The 22,505-nt window shown below is 33.8% G+C and overlaps 2 protein-coding genes across 9 annotated transcripts; both read left to right on the forward strand.

Annotated features, from left to right (window-relative positions):
- The first annotated feature begins 521 nt into the window (after window positions 1–521).
- LOC135684094 (uncharacterized) lies at window positions 522–5,553 on the forward strand. 4 transcript variants are annotated; one of them, XM_065199496.2, is made up of 4 exons: window positions 522–3,178; window positions 3,285–3,344; window positions 3,451–3,506; window positions 4,677–5,553. In XM_065199496.2, exon 1 carries the CDS (start codon window positions 522–524, stop codon window positions 2,715–2,717), a length of 2,196 nt encoding a protein of 731 aa, XP_065055568.2. In that variant the 3' UTR covers window positions 2,718–3,178; window positions 3,285–3,344; window positions 3,451–3,506; window positions 4,677–5,553. The 4 variants fall into 4 exon arrangements, with proteins under 4 accessions (XP_065055568.2, XP_088966419.1, XP_088966418.1 ...); XM_089110293.1 differs by having other exon boundaries at window positions 522–3,344; XM_089110292.1 differs by having other exon boundaries at window positions 522–3,506.
- Window positions 5,554–10,696: 5,143 nt separating this feature from the next.
- On the forward strand, window positions 10,697–22,505 carry LOC148959690 (uncharacterized). 5 transcript variants are annotated; one of them, XM_089110299.1, is made up of 3 exons: window positions 10,697–19,405; window positions 20,042–20,113; window positions 20,374–22,505. In XM_089110299.1, the coding sequence occupies exon 1, from the start codon at window positions 11,170–11,172 to the stop codon at window positions 12,844–12,846; it is 1,677 nt and encodes a 558-aa protein (XP_088966425.1). In that variant the 5' UTR covers window positions 10,697–11,169; the 3' UTR covers window positions 12,847–19,405; window positions 20,042–20,113; window positions 20,374–22,505. The 5 variants fall into 5 exon arrangements, with proteins under 5 accessions (XP_088966425.1, XP_088966423.1, XP_088966424.1 ...); XM_089110297.1 differs by having other exon boundaries at window positions 10,697–18,221; window positions 18,674–18,780; window positions 19,188–22,505; XM_089110298.1 differs by having other exon boundaries at window positions 10,697–20,113.

Below are 22,505 nucleotides of genomic sequence, written 5' to 3' on the forward strand. Positions count from 1 at the left end.
AAAAGAAAAAGGATTAAATTTTAGCAACATTGAAGATATCAATAATCAAAAGACAAATGGGAAAGATTTATTCGTAATAAAAAAGCAGAACAAATATATAGAAATGAGCGTAAGAATCCAACACGGACGGTTCAAATTGTTAGATTTGATGCAATTTTTAGCGCCAGGATTTAGTTTACGAAATTTTATACAGTCTTTTGCTGCAGAATTTAAAATGGAAAAGTTTTTTTCCCATACGAATACATGTCAAGTTATGATGTATTAAAAGAAACTTGTCTCCCTCCTTATGAATCGTTTTATAGCACGTTGAAACAGGGGAATGTGTTAGAGGAAGAGTATCTCACCTATTTGGAAAAAAATTACAAAGTTAAAAAAATGCTTCTAAATACAACTCCAGAAGAAGTTAGAAAAGTCGATGCAAATTTACCATTATCCGGACTTGAACAATACGAAATGATTAAAAAAAATGGCGTGAATTGGGTTTTAAAACGTTGAAGGATTTATTGCGTTTTTACAATCTTATGGATGTTGTCCCGTTTGCTAAAGCTATCCAAAATTATGCAAAGGAATTGAGAGATAATCATGTGGACATGTTTGCGAACGGTATTTCGTTACCTGGTTTAGCGAAGAAGATTTTATCGCGTTATATGTACAAAGGCTCGATGTATTATTTAAATGACATGGAAATAATTAATATAGTAAAACAATTGGAAGTTGGCGGGCAGTCTATAATTTTTACAAGGGAGAATAGTAAAAAGCATCCGTATATTGTTGGATATGATTCGAATTCACTCTACTTGTGGTGCCTTGGCGAAGGACAGTTTGTCGGAAAACCGTCATTGTACGTTAATCCTGGTATTCCAAATTTTTTAATTCGAAAGAGTACCGATTTTACTTATAATTACACAAGTCACACATTCCAAAGTGATCTGTTGATGACAGAAAGGAAAAGGAAAGTTACTAGTTCGAAAGTACAAAGTCAAACAGAAGAAGACTATTTTGATTTTATACAGAAAGAGATTTACACCGAAAATATAATTCTCAGAAATTATAAAATTGTTTTTACTAAATATGAGCAAGAAATACTGAAAGAATTATATACTATAAATGATATTGGAAAAGAACCTCCGAAATGTATTTATGTGGACGGTTATGTAAAAGGAGAAAGACGTGTTTTTGAGTTTCAAGGCTGCTATTATCACGCTTGCGAAAGATGTAATAAATACGACTATGTTACGTTCAATCGTTGGGATAAAGCAACAAAAAAAATGGTTGTTATGAATGCTGTACAAATTCGAAAAATAGACAAAATTAGAAAAACTTTTTTAGAAAAGTCTCGAAATTTGAAAGTAACTTTAATAATGGAGTGTAAAATACGAGATCATTATAGGAATAACGTGTGTGGATACAAAGATTTTGTAGACGAAAAGAGATCGTATGAAGATAAGATGAAATTTTATTCCGATACTGGAAGTGACTATGTACCAACTGAATATGTGAAGGATATGTTAGTCGCGGGACAAATCAACGGAATTGTTGTTTGTGATATTCATTGTCCGGAGCATTTGAAAAAGCACTTTGAGGATTTTGCACCGATCATCAAACACGCGAATATTAAATATGAAGACATTGGAGATTATATGAAAGATTTGGCAGATGAGTTAAAAATTATTTTTCCAAAAGAAGGACGGAAATCGGTAATAGATTCTTATTTTGGAAAAAATATAGCTTTAATTGATGAATATTTTGTTTGGCTGGTAAAAAAGGGATTTATTGTAACGGAGATATACGCTTTTGTTCGATTCAAAAAGGAAGCGATATTTTCGAGATTTGCCACTAATATCACAAAATTAAGAATTGCTGGAGATAGAGACAAGTCTTCAGAAATGAAAGCATATACAGCAAAGTTAATTGGAAATAGTGCGTTTGGATCATGCATAACTAATAAGGAAAAACAATTAAATGTGGAATTTTGTTTAGAGAAACCTGACGGTATAGAGAAAACAACTTTGACGACGTCTTCAATGCTAAATTTTGAAAAATACGAAGTTATAACACCTGAAATTGTTGAAGTGGAATTAAAGAAAAAGAGGATTGTTTTAGATCAAGTTCGGCAAATTGCAGCCGTAATATTCGGAAGGGCCAAATTACATATTTTACGTTTTTATTATGACTTCATTAAAGTTGTTTTGAAAGCAGAGAATTATGAATTAATGCTGACCGACACTGACAGTATTTATTTGAGTTTGAAATATAAAAATTTTGAAGACAATATTGACCCCGCGAAGATGGATTATTACGAAAGACATAAAGATGAATTTTTTATAGGAAAGACATCTATTTTTGGTAAAAGACAACCAAATCGTTTTAAGGTGGAATGTACAGGGACAAATCTTATTGCTTTATGTGCCAAGTCGTATATTGTTGCTGAGTTAGATTCTAACAATATTAAGTTTTCCTGTAAGGGAGTTCAAAAGAATGAAATGATTAGAGAAGGAAAAAGAAGAAAACCTGAAAATATGCAAGAAGGAGTTTTGGATGTGTATAGAGAAACTTTGGAAGATCCTCTAAAAGACACTTTCGGTACCAATCGCGGAATTAGGAGCACTAATACTGTTTTGACGACTTATGAACAGAAAAAAAAGATGACTAGTGCTTTTTACTGCAAGAGGCGAATTCTTGACGATGGTATTCATACAGTTCCTTTGGATATATAATGGAAGCAGTAGATGTATATTTATTAATATCTTTCGATTTTCAAGATTTGAAAAAGACGATTATTAGATTGAAGTTCAACGTTTTAGTTGACAATTTGCAGCTTCGACAAAGGAACATCGAATGTGTTCTGACATTGAAAAAGTGTCATTTTAAAGATAGACAATTGTCACAATTTATTGCTAATAAAATTTATAAAGAAAGCAAAGTCGGAGATAAACTGTTTTTTCTCAGTCAAATATGGAAGAAAAAATTTACTTACAAAGGATTGCAATGTATGAACAAGTGTGGTTACAAGATGTGTCAATCAAGATTATTTGCTTCAAAAATTTGCATTTCTTTATCACAGCTATTATTAGAAACATTAAGCTATAAAAAGCCGGAAAGTTCTTGAAGAAAAATCAGTTCTCTTTGGTCAGCGAAAGAACAGGACAAGCCAGGAGCAGATTCAGTTGTGAAAAAAGTGAGTTATTTGTTTGAAGTTTTTTTTAATTTTTTTAACATGTTTTTTTGTTTTTTTGGTTTATAAAAAGAGTAGAATTGTTAATATTTAAATATTTTTTTCTTAGATTGTTTGCACATCAAAAGAAAAAAGTTTGACGGCTTGGTTTTGTATCTACAAAAAAAAGGTAAGAAAATAATTTAATTATAATTTTTTGTTTTATATATGTTGTTTAATAAAAATTATATATTAAAAAATATAAATTATAAATGTTTATTTTTTTTTATTTTTAGTTATAATAAAAAAAGATACGAAAAAAGGCTGACTATGTCTAGAAAAACTGTCGAAGGTGGGTATTATTTTTAAGATTGTAAATATTGTAAATTCTTTTCAAATTGTGTAAATTTTATAAATTCTAAATTTTGAAAAATTGTACATATTACATAATGTTTTGTTTAAGTAGGAAGAAGGATAACGATATGAAAGGTAAGGTATATAAGAATGAAACATTATTGTTATCTTTTACTTCTCCCTCCCATTTGCAAAAACATTCTTTTTTAGTTTTAGACGAACTTTTTAATTCTCTTGATTTAAATTTAGGTCTTGATAAAAATACCCAATTGTTTCCTTTATTACGTAGTGATGGAGAAATAGTTTCAGTTTATCCTTTTGGCCTTTCAGAAGTTGTAACTAAAACGCATGTGATGGTTTTAGAGATTGAAAAAAGGATTTTTCATGCTATATTATTACAAAATAATATATATTCAAATAACGAATTTCAGTCTTATGTTAATAATCATAAAATTATGAGTGACAAAGAAGCTGCTGAAAATCTAAAAAAAATTTGGCAAAATAAAGTTATAGAAAAAGCTACATCCGATCCCGATTATTGGGTTAAACAATATGAATTAAAAAATAATATAATTACTGAGAAACAGAACATAAGATACGAATGTAAAGTTTGCGCTAGCCGTATGACTATTAATTGTGATACTTGTCAAACTAAAAATGTTGAAGAATGTGTATATGTTAACGAATCTCATGCAATTAATATGTCTCTTTTAATTGATTATTATTTGTTTAATATTGAAATTGTCGCTAAAGGTACTCAATTAAATAGAATTAAAAATCAAATAAAAGGTTTTTCATTTTTCGATAGGGATTTGGATGATGAAAAAGATGGTATTTTTTCAATAGAAGATTTGAAAATGAAACAACTAAATTTAACAATTTTTAGGAAGGAATATGTTAATAGCGGCTATAACATAGCCAGTGATCTTTTAGAAGCTAATGAAACTAAACCATCGGATGAATCTAAGAATAAAAGAGGCCGTAAAAGAAAAGCAAATTCTTTGAGTGTTACATTTAAACGAATTAAAAAACAGGAAGAAGATTTTTTATTTGAAAATATGTGTAAAAATTTATTGTCTTAATAAGGTGGATAACAGGTAAGTAGCCTTAAAAATAATACTCACTTATTGTTGGACAACAATAACCCCCCACATTTTTTTTATTTTAGGTCTTATCGATCATTTAAGCAGAACAGATGACGAATTTCCTACAGACGTTAAAGACATAAGCAAATACTCTGACGAAATTATGAGCAATTTGGGAAATAATTTACCTTCTACTAGTTATGAAGATAGGGAAAGTTTAATTATGTTTCAAACACCGGATCAGAAGAGTCATTTATTGGATTCACTTGCAGATGGAGATTTGCGAAGTCATGCAGCTAATAATGAAATGATGTTGGAAACGAAAAAAACAATGGTAAAGTACGAATTGCGAAAATAACTTTGTAATGTGATCGAAAAAAACAACGACTTGAAAAGGAAACTGGAAGTTGACGATTTAGAGAATATTTAAAAAAAAAGAGCTAGAATCGAGAATCATCTTGGACATGTTGAAAACAATCCGAAGAATAAAACCGAATTGTCGGATTTGTCGGAAACCTCTTCTGTAACATCAGGAGCATCTTTGACAGACTTTGATAGAAAGTTCGATACTTTACAAAATCGTTTGATAAAAAATGTCAAACTTTTTCGAAAAAGTGACATGTATATAAACAATTTTATAATCGATAGGTATTTTTTTCAAGATGACACTGTTACTTGGTTTGATTTACACGAATTCAAAGATGAGATGAAAAGTGAACTGCATCGATTATTAGAAAGGATGAAAAATCATTGCTTGTATTGTAAAACTTGTTTACATATGAGTAAAAAAACCGTTGAGCTTTTGTTGAATGACTATGTGGAGTACTTTGCAGATTCTGTGAGAACGAAAACTGCAAATTTGGATATCGAATTGAAAGAAGTTTTTGATTTTTTGCATAAAAGGGACAAGACTATCGTTAAACGGTTGTCGGTTTTGAAGGAAATGAAAGAAAGGAGATATAAAGAAATCGGTACATTCGGTGTAAAAAGAACTGGCGGAAAAGATATTGAGCGTTGTAAAGAAGTTTATTTGGAAAATAGTAGAAAGGGAAGTGATATCGTAAACAGCAGCAGTGGCAGTAGTACTTGTAGCAACCATAGTGACGACGATGTTGTTTATCCTGATTTGGATGGTAACGATAGTAGTGTTACTTGTCGGGGCTGTACTGCTCCTGAAATGATCTGCTATGACAGTGACGAAAAACCTGACGAAGAAATACAACCTCCAGAAAAGAAAATGAAAAAGGAACAACCGGATAGTGAAGACTATTTTAATGATAGTTTTCCTGACGAATTGGTAATTATTGACGATATCGACAAAAAGGAGGATTCTGATAATAATACTTTTACTGCTACTTTGAAAAAACAGTCTAATATCTATGTTGTTGAACAGCAGTTTAATTGTTTAAGCGAAAAGTTACGTAATTTGTTAATGCGAGAGTATAGGAAAACTTATGGTACTGGCGAAGATGATAAATTCGTTTTAGATGATGATTGTAACGCTAAAGGTTTTGGTTATTTTCATTTTTATATGTTTATAAAACCGTTTATTAGTGGCCACTTAGCTTAGTTTAATATAAAATATATGTAGTCTGATAATTTTATAAAAATAAATGTTGATTTGGGTTATGATATAATGTTTTACTATTTTTTATTTCTTCAAAAAAAATGCCTCCTATAAGAGTTAAGAAGTTTCTTACGGCTTGTAAAAAATATGAAAAAATGGATATAAAAGAATTAGAAAAGGAAGACAAATTGAAAAGGAAGCCGTTGATAGGATTTGGATATAGGAAAAAGTTGGTAAAAGATAGGATAGAAAACGACAACAGTGTTGATGATAAATATATCTTGTTTCACGATAAACAAGTAAAAGATGATATGAAAAATTTTATAAATTCGAAGAAAGGTGCTCAAATAAATGACAAGGATTTATATTGTATACATTCGTTTTTAAAAGATGAAGAAGAGGGTTTACGTTCGAATGTTGAGTTAGATATACGTATTAAAACTCCTTGTTCCGTTTTATTATCTGGAAAATCTAAATGTGGAAAAACTACTTTATTAATCGATATTTTGGCCCAATGGAGAAATTATACAGATGATGAGGAGGGAAAATATTTTCGAAATATTTATTGGTTTTACGGAACTGAGAGCCCTGAAGATTTTTATAAAATGAACAATATAGTAAATAGTTATAATTTGAAGTTACCTGCGGATAGTATGAGTTTTAAGAGTAAAGTAACATTCGTTAAAGGCGATCTTACGGATACTTTAGTTTTGGATAAAATAAATTCAATTCCTCATTATTCAATTGTTATATTGGATGATATGATGAATGAAATGACACGACGAGAAGATGTTAGTAATATCTTAACAAGGGAAGCTCATCATAAAAATTGGTGTGTTTTTATGTTATGGCAATATCTCCATCCTGAAGGTCGTTTTGCTAGACAATTAGTCAATCAAGTAGATTATAAATTTATATTTCAAGATCCTGCCCGTAGCGATCAGTTGCATGCTGTTATAAATCAGATGTATCCAGGTCAGACTGGAGAAGCACGAACTATTTTTACTACTTGTCAAAGATATTTTTCAGAATCGAAGGAGGGTGAATATCCGTATGTAAGAATTTGTGTTCGCCCTAATGTAGATAATAGATTACGATTTATTGTAAATTCGTTAATTAGAAATCCAGAAAATGTAAAGATAGCATATCCTGATAAGCCTATTAGTTTGTTGAAAACGATTTAGTAATTAGTTTATTTTTATAATTGTACAGTTTTGTAATTTTTTTTTTGATAAAAAATATTATGTTAAATAGTCTTTTATTTTTAACGATTTCTTATATATGGATTATAATAGTCGGAAATTGTTTGGTTATAGTACTGGATCGGTATATATACCACAAAAAACAATAAGAAGGATGAGAAAGTTACCTCTCTATATTAGAACAGTGAAAGGTAAAGGAAAAAGAAAAAGCTGCAGAAGGTGTAAACGAAAAAGTTTACGAGGAGGAATTTATTTACCCGAAAAACAGGAACGTGCGAGGTTGCAGAAGACTTGGCTTGGTCGTCTTTTTAGTAAATTACCTTTAAAAAATAAGTGATTTATGTGAAAAAAAAACACTTGATTTTATTAGAATTAAATATAATATTTTTTATGTAAAAAATTAGAAAGAAGTGATTTTACAAAGAAAGATGAGAAAGTTACCTCCCTATATTAGAACAATGAAAGGTAAAGGAAAAAGAAAAAGCTGCAGAAGGTGTAAACGAAAAGGTTTACGAGGAGGAGGAAGTCCGATGCATAATTTCTGGAGTGGTTATTTTAATTGGATACATAAATCAGTGATGAAAGGTAAAGGAAAAGGTTTATGTGGAGGAAATAAGGAAGATCGTTACTTACAAGGAGCTAAGATAATTCTAAAAGGATTAAAAATAATTTAGCTGAGATGAAATTATTTTAGGCAATCTAAAAAATAAGTGATTTATGTGAAAAAAAAACACTTTATTTTTATTAGAATTAAATATAATATTTTTTTATGTAAAAAAATTAGAAAGAAACGATTTACAATGCCTTATGCTAGAGTTTTTTCAGCACCTGGTAAAAAGGTTAGTGGAGGAAGCAGGAGACGTAGGGGAAAACGTAGACGTAATGCTAGACGTAGACGTCTGCGAGGAAGAGGAGGTCTTGGATTGATGGGAAAGATAATGGGGAAGTTTTTAAAAAGTGCATTTAAGGTAATGACACCAACTGTTGTTAAGGGTGTAGCTAAAAAAGTTGCAAAAAAAGCTGCAATGGGTGCTGTTTCTGGAGCTACAGAATGGGGAACAAAAAAGATTTTGGATAAAGTTAACTAACCTTTTTTTTTATTATTATATCACTTTATTACTTAGAAAAAAATCAATAAAAAAACTCTTAAGCGGAGGGGAAATTAAGATAGTCAAATCAAAATAATTGACAAAATGAAAGGTTATGGAAGACGTCGAAGACGAAGGTTGACAGGACGTAGAGTGCGAAGATTAAGAGGTAAAGGTCTTGGTCTAATGACTGCAGCTAGAGTGGGACTGGGTTTGGCAAGTAAATTACCACTAATTGGAGACGTTATTGGTTTGGCTAAAAATATTCCTATTATTGGTGATGTCATGAAAATGGTTGGTATGGGGAGAAAAAGGCGTTTGTTACGAAAACGACCATTACAAAACTTTCGAAAAAGATAAACTGAACATTCACAAAAAATATCATATAATTTTCTTTTATTTTGTATATAAATCTAATAAAAACATCTATATAAAAACTTTGTGATTTCTTTTGAGTACAATTCTATCGTTGTAAAATGGTTGCTATTAAACTTACGAACAGATCTAGTAAATGGATGAAAGATATTTCGAAAGTATTAAAATTGCCTATGAAAAAACAAAAAAAACTAAAAGGTAAAGGTAATGGTAAAAGAAGCAGCAGTAGAAGTGGTAATGAATCAAACGCGTCTATTAGTTCTTTTAGCATACCAAGAACATCTCCTTTTAGACCAGTAACACCACCTTCAAGAACATCTTCAAGAGCAAATGTTAGAACACCTTCAAGAACATCTTCGAGAACGTCCCCATACGAAAGAAACGTTTTTAAAGGGGAAGTTCGGTCTAAAATGAAATTTGGCTATATTGCTGTTAATATAACAGAAGGCTTTGTTGTGAATTGTTTTTGCTCTTACCTCTCATTTTACTCTGTTATTCCACGAAAACTGTCTCCTAAAATCGCCTCGCGATAGGCCGCCATCTTCAACTCTCACGAGGATAATGTTGTTGTTGCCTTTGACGTCATCACGTTCAGAAGATGAGAGTGACTCAAGTGTAAGCTATGGTGAAAGTTAATTGATTCGGAAGGTTTCGGATTGAGAAACAACTTTTCTCGAAATCGGACAGTATTTAAAGATTTTTCGTTCAAAATGCCGAACTGTGGTGCATTTGGGTGCACAAATCGCTCGAGTCATAATAAAGAATTGACGTTTCATCAGATACCAGGGGAAGGTCGCAACAAGCAACTCAGAAAAATGTGGCTAATGAACATACGTCGTGCCGGTGAATTACCGAAAGACAAGAGTTTTTATATTTGCTCGGAACACTTTGCCGAAGACTGCTATGAAAGAGATTTCAAGGTAACTAAATTTTTAATTAATACGCTAATGCTATTTTCTACGGGTTTTAGTAATCGTCAGAAGTTTTGTCAGAAATTCTGCAAAAATAATTTGGGTACCTCAAAGTAGCTGTATCATTGAGTATGAAATAAACGATTTGTTAGATAAAAATAAGATGAAAACGGCTTATCAATGCCTCAAACGAGCAAAAATAAAACCACTAATTCTAATCTATTTTCTCAGTTAGTTTCATTCCAAAAAGCTTACTTGAATGCGCGAGATTTTTTTCTAGGGCTGAAAATATTGTATTACAAAATGAAAGGGGTAAAGCATTTACAGGAGTGACAGAAAACATATCTAATACAAACAAAAACAGCACATATAACATGTTTTGCCATAACCACTGCCAACTTCGTGTTAGCGATGACGACTATTATGAGTAATTCTTCTATTGATATTGAGTCATGATGAATTTCCTTTTTGCTCTGCCTGCTGCATGGGCGTCGTGAACGCCTTGTCTGTTTGGTAAGCCGAACACAAATTGCAAGAGGTGTATCCAATTTTGGGCATGAGGGATTAAAATCTGAAATATCTCATGCAGTGAAATAAATGAAATACAAGCACGTGATAGGGCTGCGCTTAATAAAAGGAGAAGAAGATGAATTTTGAATTGCTTAAATTCAAATTTTTCTTTAAATTCGAATTGAATAATATTTTGTTTCATGAAAAATTACTTTCCAGAAAGAACTGATGGAAAACAAGCCAGGTGCAAAAAAACTAAAGGCAGATGCAATCCCTACAATCTTTGTATTTAGGGAATCGACACAAGAGAGGAAAAATTCCATAGAGGGGGCTGCAAGGGAAGAAAAACGCAGAGTTTGTATTGTTTTATTCGTATTAAGACTTTCATAAAACATCCAGTGTTGTGGGGGGTTGAATAACAGACTGTTTCTATATACCGTCACGAAATAGTTGGGCTATCTCGGGGGGCTCGGGGGGCTCGGGGGGCTCGGGGGCTCAGCCCCCTTTTAATTAATAGAATTAAATTCAGAAAAATTTTGGGGTCTCAGATCCCTCTCAACAAATCAGTTCATGTTTGTTTTACAGTGTCGCTTAATAGTTTGAATGTTTTGAATATACATAACGGAGAGTCTTTAACAGAAATGCAAGTATATTGAGTGCTTTAAGGGTGTGGTCTCTTGAAGTTTCCTATTGCACAGCCCTTCTTCTTTAGTTCTTAGGACGGCATCCCGGGTCTACATACTTGACAATAGTTTTCTTGTAGTAAAAAATTGTTTTCAATCTAACATGTAATTTTTCAGCTTCTGGATGCTGCATGTGCTTCAACGTCCCCCAATGACCTTGATGAAACGATTGCCAAAAGCGTCTCCATTCAAACGGAGTCTAAAAAATTTCTGGAAAAAAGCGTCGGTTGTACAGTAAATATGGTACACAAGAAAGTTGGTACCTTCACCACAATGGTAAGCGTGGGAACCCAGTGTTGTGACCGTCAAAGTTCAACTGGCCCCGAAATGAGAGATGTGGCAGTAAACACAGAAGAAATGGCAGGATTTGATGATTCTACCGCTTATGTCCCATCCTGCAGTGAGTCAGAGGGTGAGACCGATTCCTTCAAAGATGCCGATTTTTCTTTCCACAGCGACGAAAATGCATCATCTACGGAGGCTAGTGACGAAACTGATGACGAGGAGCTAGGCAACGAGCAACCAAGCCACGACACAAAATTTGTTGTGTTTTGGTCATGCTTGCTTCCATTGCTGCAAATTTGCTCAACTTGCTTTACGACTACGACTTTACGGAAAATTATACGCAGTGGGGTCATGGTAAAAGTTGAACGAATTTGCAGCAATAGCCACAAAACATCATGGTACTCCACTCCGAGAATACGTGGGATGTCTCTGGGGAATCTTGAATTGTCAGCTTCCATACTTTATACCGGCAGTACTTTCACAAGAATCCAAGAGATGATGTCACTATGCAACATATCGTTTTTAGGTCGCACAAGCTATCACGCTATAAAAAAACAAATACTTTTCCCAACTGTCAATGACTTTTACGAAAACGCTAGAAAACAGCTTATTTCCTTAGTGGATGGTCCTGTAGCCTTAGCAGGGGACGGTAGATGTGATTCGCCAGGTTTTTCTGCAAAGTATGGTACATATACTGTGATGGACACAAACACCATGAAAATTTTAGACTTTTCCGTTGTCCATGTAGGAACTGTCTCGAGTTCTAACGCAATGGAAAAGCAGGGTTTGAAAAATTGCCTTCAATCTCTAGAGAATCAAGGGATGAGTGTGGCATCGTTAACTACTGATCGTCATCAGCAAATCAAGGCATACAGGAAAAACGAAAAGAGTAACATTAATCATCAGTTTGATATTTGGCACGTAAGTAAAAATATTAAAAAGAAATTAGTTTTGCTAGCAAAAAAGAAAGGCGCTTCAGATTTGAATGGTTGGATGAAATCAATTATAAATCACTTTTGGTGGTCTTGTGCGACATGCAACAAAGATCCTTATATTCTTCGCGAAAAATGGTTAAGTATCTTATACCATATAAGGAACATACACAGATGGGAAGATGCAACCATTTATAAACGGTGTGCACATGCAAAGCTATCCAAAAGAGACAGATTGGAAAAAATTTGGTTAATAGAAGGTTCGCCTGCTTATGTCGCACTCGAATCGGTCATTAAGGACAAATTCCTGTTAAGAGATTTAAGGTATTTAACCGAATTTAGTCACACGGGGCAAATCGAGGTATATCATTCCCTTTACAATAAATATTGTCCCAAAAGGCTGCATTTTGGTTTCGAAGGAATGATTGCTAGGTCGGAACTTGCAGTATTGGACCATAACGCTGGGACAGAATGTAGACATGCCAAAACTCGGGACGATGAATATCGGCACAAGTTATCGGCACAGCCATCCAAATGGTTTGCAGGACTAACAATGTTTCTAGAACTGTTTTTCCCATGCAAAAAGTTTCAATGTGGTCTTCACTCAAAAATATTCAGGAAGCAGAAACACAAAAGGAGATTCTTCGCAGCAGTTGATAACTTGAATTTCTTGGGGTTATTGGATTTCTTTGTCAAATGAAAGACATGTCCAACAAGAATCAAAATTGATCGATTCATTGCTTCAATCTTATTGGTGTAACTTTGAGAGTAAATTAGGTGTTCAGATTAGGACAACAAAACAAGCTTGAAGCCAGTATCACAACTCAGAAACACAGATTTCATTTGAACAGCAAATTTAAGCAAATCACTTATCAATGATTCCATTGGTTGCTCGGAAAATTGCCACATGCATGACAGCTTTCCGTGGGTTCAAGAAGTGTGTTCCTTGGTATATCAACCACAAATATAGAACAATAATGGACAAAGCAACTGATGAGATAATCTCTTTATTTGATTATAGGAAGCAAGAATTAAGTAGACATCTACTTTCATCAGTAGGGGTATATTACGAGGGTGAAGTTTTCCATGTTTGTGAGTATATTGCATCCAAACTGAACTTTTTTTAACTTGATGATTGTTTGATTGATTTTAGAAAATTTGCATACTACTTTTATTGCCTCTTTTCCTGCCACAGATTCCTGTTGGTTTAGTCATGAAAAACGAGTCAATAGGTGCTAAAATGATAGATATCTTGGAATTAGTACAACATCGATATATTCCTTGCATCAAGGCGGGAGATAGTGAAAATAGAAAGAAGCAGATTGTCGAGAAACTATTTTTGGTGGTGATAATTTGACAGAGGAGCGAGCATGGAACATACAAGTAGCAATGACTCATGGAGAAACTGCGTATGAATGTCTCAAAGGAATTAGTGAAATTTCGAAAAATGAAGTCTGGGATGCTTGTTGACTGTATAAAGTTGGTTAACTTTAGGAGTGCAATTTAGGTGTGTCATATGATGTTAACTTGCTGGACACAGTTTAGTCACATCGTTTCTGTTTTAAAGAAAGTCGAAAGAAGAAAGTTGAAAGTATAATGATATTGAGAATGTTTGTGGGACTGAAATTATGTTGGGTGTGATATGAGAAGCAATTTCAAGAAAAAGTTTATCATCAAATCTGTTGAGAACAAAAAGAATCTAAATTCAGACTGTCATCAGACTGAAAACTTGCAAATATTTCATAAAGCAGATTATGACCAAGATGAAGCTGGCCAGAAGACTGGTGCAAACCATAAAATAAACATGGCTAATTCAAGCTTACAGGCTGGGGCACATTTGCTACAAATTGAACTGCACAAGACACGATAATGTTGCAAAGTCAGGCCTCTTTTATAAAAGCTCAGGAATAACTGCCTTCAAATAAAGCTTGAGGAACACAACTCTCTTGATGAACAGATTATTCTCTTCAAAGGATGAAGTAGCCTGAGCAGGTATTTACCAAAAAGCCAAAGAAATCAGGATTTAAGCTGTTTTCACAAAATAGGTAGAGTGGATTTTGCTATGCTTTGACATGGATGGAGCCCCGAATCATGTGAAATATTTTCTTATGAACAAAATTTGACATCTGTAGGCTTGATTACTTTATCATTATTTTATAATTGCACTTAGCTGTTATTACAATATCACACATTCTCTTATTTTTATTCCGTTCTAAAATTGTTTAATTCTCATTGATGTTCTATAAAATATTGCGGTTGACCATTCATTGTTATTTAGCCAAATTAACTTGGATATTGTATATTTAGTATAATTATGTTAACCGGTATATTGTAATTAATCAATTTTATGTTGAAAAAAAAATTTTGAGTTTGAGTGTGAGTTTGAGACTGTAGGTCAAAGTTATAAGCTATATTTTGATAACTATTTCACCTTTGTTGTGTTGTTACTGAAATTGAAGGAATCAAAGTTTTGAGCAATTGGCACACTTTGTCAAGAAAGACTGAAAGGATGCCAATTGAAATCTGAAAAAGAATTGAAAAAAGAGAGCCGTGGCTCTTTTGATGCCTTTGTTGATGTAAATTCAGGTTTGACTTTTGTTGGTCCAATTTGCATCCAATTATGTTTACACAGAACCAGTTGAATCAGTAAGGATATGGCCTTCAAGTAAAAGGATATAAATTGAAGTAGGAAGACCAGCAATTGTTGAGGCATACAGCAGAGGTATGGGCTTTGTGGATCTATTTGATGTGTTCCAAGCACTTTACAGGATGGGGCACAGGAGCAGAAAAGGCAACATGAGGATTTTTTTGGATCCTTGGAACATTTCTATAAATGCATGGATTTTGTACAGTAGACTTGCAAAGCAAAAATAAGTCCCAACTTGCCAGACTTCACTTCACTTGTAGCAAAAACACTTGTGAAAGAAGTAGTGGAGAAATAAAGGAAGAAGTCGGCCTAACAGTGAAGCAGTAGAAAATTCCAAGAGACCAAGGAGAGCTCCAGATACGCTAGGTCCTGGAGCAACCACTTGCTTTGTTGGGAAAAAACACTTGCCTGTCCACAGACAGGATAGACTGAGTTGTATTACATATTGAGGGAAAACAAGACTGGGATTTCAAAAATGTGAAAAAGAATTATGCTTGACTGACAAAAAGGAACGGCTTTTTGACATTTCAAAAGAACTATATGATATTTTCAATTGAAATATTTGTAAAAAGAATGCTCTTGGTGATTTTCATAATGAGTATTTTCAAAATATTGCTTTCTTATCAGCTGATTCTGTACCATTAGTTTCCCTGAGTTCCGGCAAGGACCATATAGTCCTGCCCCCAAATTTACCCCAAATGACAATCAATTTAAAATTTAACAATGAAAATCAAATTTAGATATTTTGATTAAGAGACAATTTGGAAAAAATATCATAAAAGAAGCTCGAAAGGAAGTGCTTCCTTAAAACCAACCTTGGAAGCTGACGTCAGTATTCCAAGACTTTTGGCAGGCATTGTAGTGACTACTCATAAAATTTATTTCTGCCCATTTTTTCAAATATAAGATGGTACCAATTAGAGGATTCCCTTCAAGTTTAGCCTTAAACTAGCATAGGCGCCAAATCTTGATTGGTTACAAAGGGAAATTTCACTCAAGCTGTTCAGAAACCCATATTCAGAAGAGCCAGGCATCCGCAAACGAAAGAAATCCCAAGATATAAAAATGTCTTCATCAAACAAAAAAGTGACAGTATCAACTTTTCTAGGCCAAAAGCGAGATGCAATGATGTATGGCACATCACTGAAAATGTCCACTTCAAAATTACAATTGTTGCACCGTAACAAAAACTTGAAGAAATCAAAACAACGTGGCAAGAGAACATTTTTCTCTTCAAAAACATTCTCATTCAAAGAGACTCAAAAAAGTAATGATCAATGTGGAAAAAATGTAATGTGCTACTTTTATTGATTTTTGAACTTGTGTTCAGTTATATGGAGCAACTGGTCAGCTAACAACAGCTTCCATAGACTGGAAAATGTCATTGCCAATAAATTAAGTGTGTGAACAGATAAAGAAACACACCTTGATGATTGACCACAATACAGAGTTGTTGGCTTGAATATCTCTCCCAACTTGTGTTGCAGTTACAGCAAGGACACTCTGATAGCCAATTCATGATGGGATGGCGAACTTTCAAGGTTAATATAGTCTTGTGAAGCTGTACCTCTAAATTAATTTGGCTAATGCATGTTCATGTATGATATACTTTACATTAAATCATTCTTCCTTGAGCCAGACTTGCATCATTCTGGCTTTGCACTCTTTTTTGGATGGGCAATCCCCTAAATAATTGCAATATCAACTTACCAACATTAATTATATCACCAGCTGAATGCTCAGATGCCCAGACATGGGGTGAGTTTTTTAAGACGCTTTTCAATGTAAAGGAGTCTGTCATGGAGAAGTGCAGCTGAATGGATTACATCATCACAAACAAAACATGAATGTTTTCTGCCTTTACACTGCTTACAAATTATTAATGCTTCTCTTTCATTGCAATAATGACAAACAGCTCCTTTCTCAATAAACTGTGAATGAATCAAGCTCTCAGCCAATTCTTGTCTGACATTTTCCCATTTTGTTAAGGCTGCATCATTCCTCTCAAACCAACTTTGTCTTTGACTTTATTTTCTTTTGATGAACCCTCAAGTTCACTGATCAGAAGGTCACAACTTTCAAGAATTCCATCAATTTCTATTGACAAAAAATCATTTCAATCAGAAGAATTGATACCCATACACTTCTCTGTACTTAAAAAATCTATGCCATAAAGTATGTTTTTATTATGAAAAAATTACTAGTATTTAATATTTCATATATCTTAATCACAATGTAAAAAATTCTTGTTATGCTGATATGCAGAAGCTTGCAGTGTTTCAGATAATTGCCAGGGCTCGGTTGTCTATTCATCTAGCAATATTGGAATTGATCTACACATAAACAAAACAACCGCTATTGTGCAGACAAAAGGGGTTTGTTTTCTCTCTTAGACTCCATTGGAAATTTTCTATAGGCATGCAGCACTGTTTGGCCAACTTTGCCAGTCATGTGCTTGCGTCTCTCTGGCATGCCTATTTCAATCCACAACTGGGTATATATTTTCCATCCTCTTCTTCTCAACCCTTATTCTGAGTGTCAGATAAAAAGCTTTAAATGTTATGTTGTGAATTGTCTGCTTTTTTCGAAGCCATTTACACTTATATACTAACATTACATTTACAGGAAATTTTTTTGTAAAGAGAGACATTGGCTTTGAAAAAAGCAAACAATTTACAACATACTAAAGCTTTTTCTTCTGACACTCCTCAGAGCATAAAGCGTCAGAGTCAGGATTCCGAAAGAACACAATGAAAACATATATACTTTGTTTTTAAACCCTGTAAGTAGGATGGCAAAAAATTATCCTTTTTACTGTATGCTGGTTCACTTTTTATTTTGGTTGAGCCATGTGTCCAAGATCGTTGTGAGGCAGGCCTTTTGGGGGGTGGGAGGGCAGGTGATGTGGACTGAGAATTTACTTGATAAAATAATAATTACCTTGAATTCTTAGGTTGCTGTCACAAACCGTTTCTGAAATACTTTTGTCAATCTAACTCTTGGATATAAAATTCAAAACTTTAATTTAAATGATAATGACAGACTTTTCTAATGGTTTTGTCAAATCTCTGTATCTGGACAGTAGAATGCACTGTTTGAAGCAAATTTCACTGAAGCAATACCCTTCATCCTATTGAGATTTTTTTTGCAAATGGATGAAACAGCAGATGAAAGCAACTGGTGCAATTTCGTTGTGGTCTTGAGATACATTTTGTATTCCGCTGTCATGAATATCTCTGTTCCCTTAAAAAGTATGTTACTCTATTGTTGTTCCTGACTAAAAACATCACATGATTCCTGAAAATGAATATGAGGTTTCCAATGTTTAAGGCTTGGGGAAAGGATAGTACCTGTCCATTGAGACCACGATTCAAGTTCGTCAAGTGTGGCTGTGTGAATATTTTACAGAGTTCGTCAAGTGTGGCTGCGTGAGTATTTCACATCATTCTTACCTGCTAATTCAGTAGAAGTGTTCATTTTTGTTTGTATAATATTTTGTGTATGCAGGGGTTTCATTTAAATACTCCCATAGGTAGCACAAGCGTACCAATTTAGCTTCCAATATTTAGTTTATAGTTTATAGCACACAGTGAGCAAACTGCCATAAGTAACAAAAAATATCAAACTGGTTTGATTTCTAAAAATTCGGCATGTGAGGCAAAATTCACACAAAAATACCGCTGCACATGTGAGGCAAATGGCTGAGCTAAATGTTACTTGTGCCATTTAGCTCAGCTAAAATCTCTTGTTTGCACCTAGCATTAGCGCTTTCTTCTTGTTGATTGTTACATTGCAAGGCAGGTGTCAAGATATATTGATTCTGTTCTTAAAGCAACTCCATAATCAACATTAATTTAGTACCTAAATTGCATACCTGTAGATCTCTGAATACACATGGAAGAAGAGAGATATGACAGAATATATACTATTTGGAGAAAAATGAGCTCCCTGAAAATGGAAATCGAAGAAAGGACATTTGAAAAGCAAGTGAGTTTAGTCCTAGAAAATTTGATTATTATGTCATAAACAATTTTTTAAGGTTATAGCCTATCATAATTAAGGATTTATCCAATTGTTTCTGGTTTTCTTGGAATAAGAATGAACCAAGAAAGGAAAAAATAAGGATGACAAAACAAAACATTTGAAAGCATTGTAGATTGTAAGTGCAGAATATTTTCCATGTTTTGTGAAAGACTTGTTGCCAGATGGTTTTTTCAAGAAGAGTTTTCAAATTGCAATTACTTTATTTAAACTCTAGAATTTTTTCAATATATATTGTCAGATCAAGGGAGCGTGATGATTATCATTGAATCATTCTGTCAGGCACAGCCCTTGAGAAAACCTTATTTTATTGAATGTATTTAACTGGTGTTGCAACATTCCTGTCCTTAAAGGAGAGAGAACGTTCTTCAAGTCAGTTGAAAAGAATTTAAGAGGTCCAAAAGTAGCCCATGATGATTGGCAGGTGGTAAGGAGCATGACAGAAGCGAGGCGTGTTTTTGATGCCTTCCATGACAGTTTGATGGGGGGTCATACTGGCACAACAAAAACTTGTACTGCTGTTGCTGCAAAAGACTATTGGCCTGGTATTTGGCAATATACAAAAAAATGGGTGAGCTTATGAAATATGTTCTTTTATCAATAATAGGTTCCCTAGTTCCAATATGGAGACATTGAAATTGCATTACAAACCAAACATTATGCTTGGATTAAGTTTTCAGACACTGTGAGATCTCAGTTATGGAAAGTATTGCACTAATAACCGACTTTTCTTACTACTAGCATTAGCTATTTTGCTTTCTAAGCTTTACTTTGCTGATTTATACTCAAGTTCCATTCTAGCCCCAATCTGAAAATTTTCCAGGGCTTTGCAGTAATAAAATTATGCAATGACCCAATATAGCTTGCTTTTGCCACTATAGAATTACAGCTGCATATAAAGAAATTGTTTGTTACTTTGAAATGGTCTTTTACTCACATAACAAGTAACAATATTTTATTAGCTTTGTTTGTCTCATATAGTTGAAGCTGTAATAAATCTCTGAAATATCTCGAATTCTTTAGGGTGCTTTAAAGATGCAAACTTTTTGCACATTTTAAGGTCTTTGTCAAAACTAACTGTTCCTGTTGATAAAAACTAAAGGTCTATCGATGCATCATTGTTTAAGACAGTGGTTTTCTATGTTCTTAATCCTACAGCAATTTATTGGTGTCTATAAATATTGGAGATGTTGTCATTTGATTTTAGATTGAATCTTGTGAAAAATGCCAAAAGAGCTGCCTAATTAAAGTGATCAAAGAAGATCTGCAGCCAATCAAAGTGAGTCTTCTTATATTCAAAGTAAATCAAGGCTAATTTCTAACATTGCAAATTTTTGAAAGGGTAGTTCACAAAAAAGATCATTTATTACACCTATTCTAGATATTCTCTTGCAATAAATACTAAATAGAGCTTTGAGGTGTTGTAAAAGAACCTATTGTTCATGAATAACTTGAAATCATATTAAAAATCAGGGTAGTTGCTAATCAGGGTTGTCCCTGAAAATATAGTTGTTAAAAACTTGCGCCTCTTTTCAACAGGCAACATATCCATTAGAGATGATGGGAATTGATCTTGTTGGTCCATCAAAGAAAACTTCAATTGCTAAATGAAATTGTTTTTCCGCCACTGTGCTTGCCATTCTTTTTTGTCGGATAACAGAGGTGAATTTGTGAATGAGGTAAAGCTTTTTAGTAACGAGAAATTTTTCAAATATCCATCTGCTTGTCGGTCTGTAATGAAGTATTCATTACCATATAAGCCGAGCTGCACATGCTTTTGGTGTAGAAGAACCACATGATTCTGAGTTGCTAATCCAAGTATAAGTCTTTTTTGCAGATTGTCGAGATTGGGCTAGAAATTATAGCTCAAAAATACAGAGCTCTGGTTAGCAATCTTCTCTCTCTGTCCTAGATATATGTTGTGTGGTAATTCTGTTTAATTGTGAAAACTATTATCATGTGCTGCCATGTAGTAGTTGTTGTTAAAGAATTCACGTAAACTTTTATCAATTCTCATATTTTTTCTAGTTACATTTAGTAAAAATAATGAACTCAGATACAATTAGAAGTATGGTAACCAGTTCCGAAGGCAGTCAGGGGACAATGAGGCTCACGATGGTTTCAAAACCTTATTCACATATTCATGTAACAATTCAATTACATCGTGTGATCTCTCTTCACAATTCTCACTTTAATTACTAGAACAAATTATTCGGCTTTAAAGTGGGGCGACCTCTGATTGGTCAACATGTGCATGCTTAGATACGTTGGTTGCAACTAGGTGAACCAGAATAAATTTCAACAAGATACTGCGGTTGTAAACATTTGAGCTGAGCTGACGTCTATATTTACAAATATTTTTACAAATTCTCGCTTTTACAAAGTTCACTTATTCTATTTATATCAATTAAATCATGCTTTCTTGCCCAGTACTTTGAATCAACACTTGATGTTGTTGCCTTGTCAGTATAGAAGTTATGGCGGGGGTAATATAACTGACTGGAATGGTCAAGTTTTTTAAAGAAGATACAAACTGTTTGGAAAAAGAGGAGCTGAAGTTCAAGTCAGGTTTTGTTCTTCATGTCAAGTTAATTGGCCATGAAGTTAAAGCTGTTGTATGAGCATCAATGAAGGACAAGTGTTACAACGTGTCTCTGACTGTTGCCAGTGAAGGGGGTATCTCTACTAGTCATTGTCAGTGTCCGAAAGAAAAATAGATCTGTGGACATATGGCAGCTGCAACTTTTTTCGTTAATAAACATGGATTTTCCAAAACGGATCTTCTGAACTCTTGGATTGTGAGACCTAAAAAGTTCATCGAACTCAAGCCTATGTCAGATTTATTTCCCACGCCAAAGCCAGACTATAGATCAACATGGCGTGAAGTTGGTGGGAAGACAGGGCTTTCTTTTATAAAGAACTTTGTGAAACTGGGCTTACGTGTCCTTTTCAGTGGATACTTGGTCCAGAACTGCCATATATTCAAGCCAATAACCTGTTAATCCTGCAGCTAATAGAAGACCTGGTAGAAGACTTCTTAACCAACAAAGAAGCATTCATTGACAAATGTAAAGTGAGTAATGCACAGAAAAAATGGTTCGCATGGAACACCATAGAACAGAGGCTTTTCCCAATGTGGCTTAATTCAGGATATTACGCTTGACAGGCAGCAATTTTGTGGCAGTTTTGAAAGCCATACAAAGCAACAAAATTCAATAGCTACCCTATCCTCTTTCCCTGTTTAAAACATTGAGAATGGAATATTCCCTTGGAAAAAAAGATGCCATTATGTGCAGATGCTCAAGGAGGTGGCTATCCAAAGCTATTCTCAGATAACAGGCATCACTGTTACAAAAACAGGTCTCCATTTCTTCCCTTGCGGCTATTCGAGTAACAGCTCAGATGGCATTAATGCGGTTCCTGGTGACACAGAAAATAATTGGGCTGTAGTGACCATTGTGTAAACATAATCATGTCCTCCATTGTGTCTCTGTCATTAACACTTTCCATTGTCTTCGTATCCACGTAACGTAACAAACAACACATTTGTATCGTCCCTCGTTTTATGTGTATACTCCCTAAATTGTAATTAGTCAGTAAATTCATCAAGACGCAACGGTCACGCAATATCATCTCTTGCTGGCTCCGTGTTTTCTGCACGTTAAATCAGA

Source organism: Rhopilema esculentum, chromosome 9 (assembly GCF_057945365.1).
Source record: "Rhopilema esculentum isolate cy_ngs chromosome 9, ASM5794536v1, whole genome shotgun sequence".
NCBI lineage: Eukaryota > Metazoa > Cnidaria > Scyphozoa > Rhizostomeae > Rhizostomatidae > Rhopilema > Rhopilema esculentum.

Bases quoted from the DNA above. Each gene is read 5' to 3' on its own strand.
- LOC148959690 (XM_089110298.1), top strand. From the start codon at position 11,170: ATGGTACACAAGAAAGTTGGTACCTTCACCACAATGGTAAGCGTGGGA.
- LOC135684094 (XM_089110292.1), top strand. From the start codon at position 522: ATGGATGTTGTCCCGTTTGCTAAAGCTATCCAAAATTATGCAAAGGAA.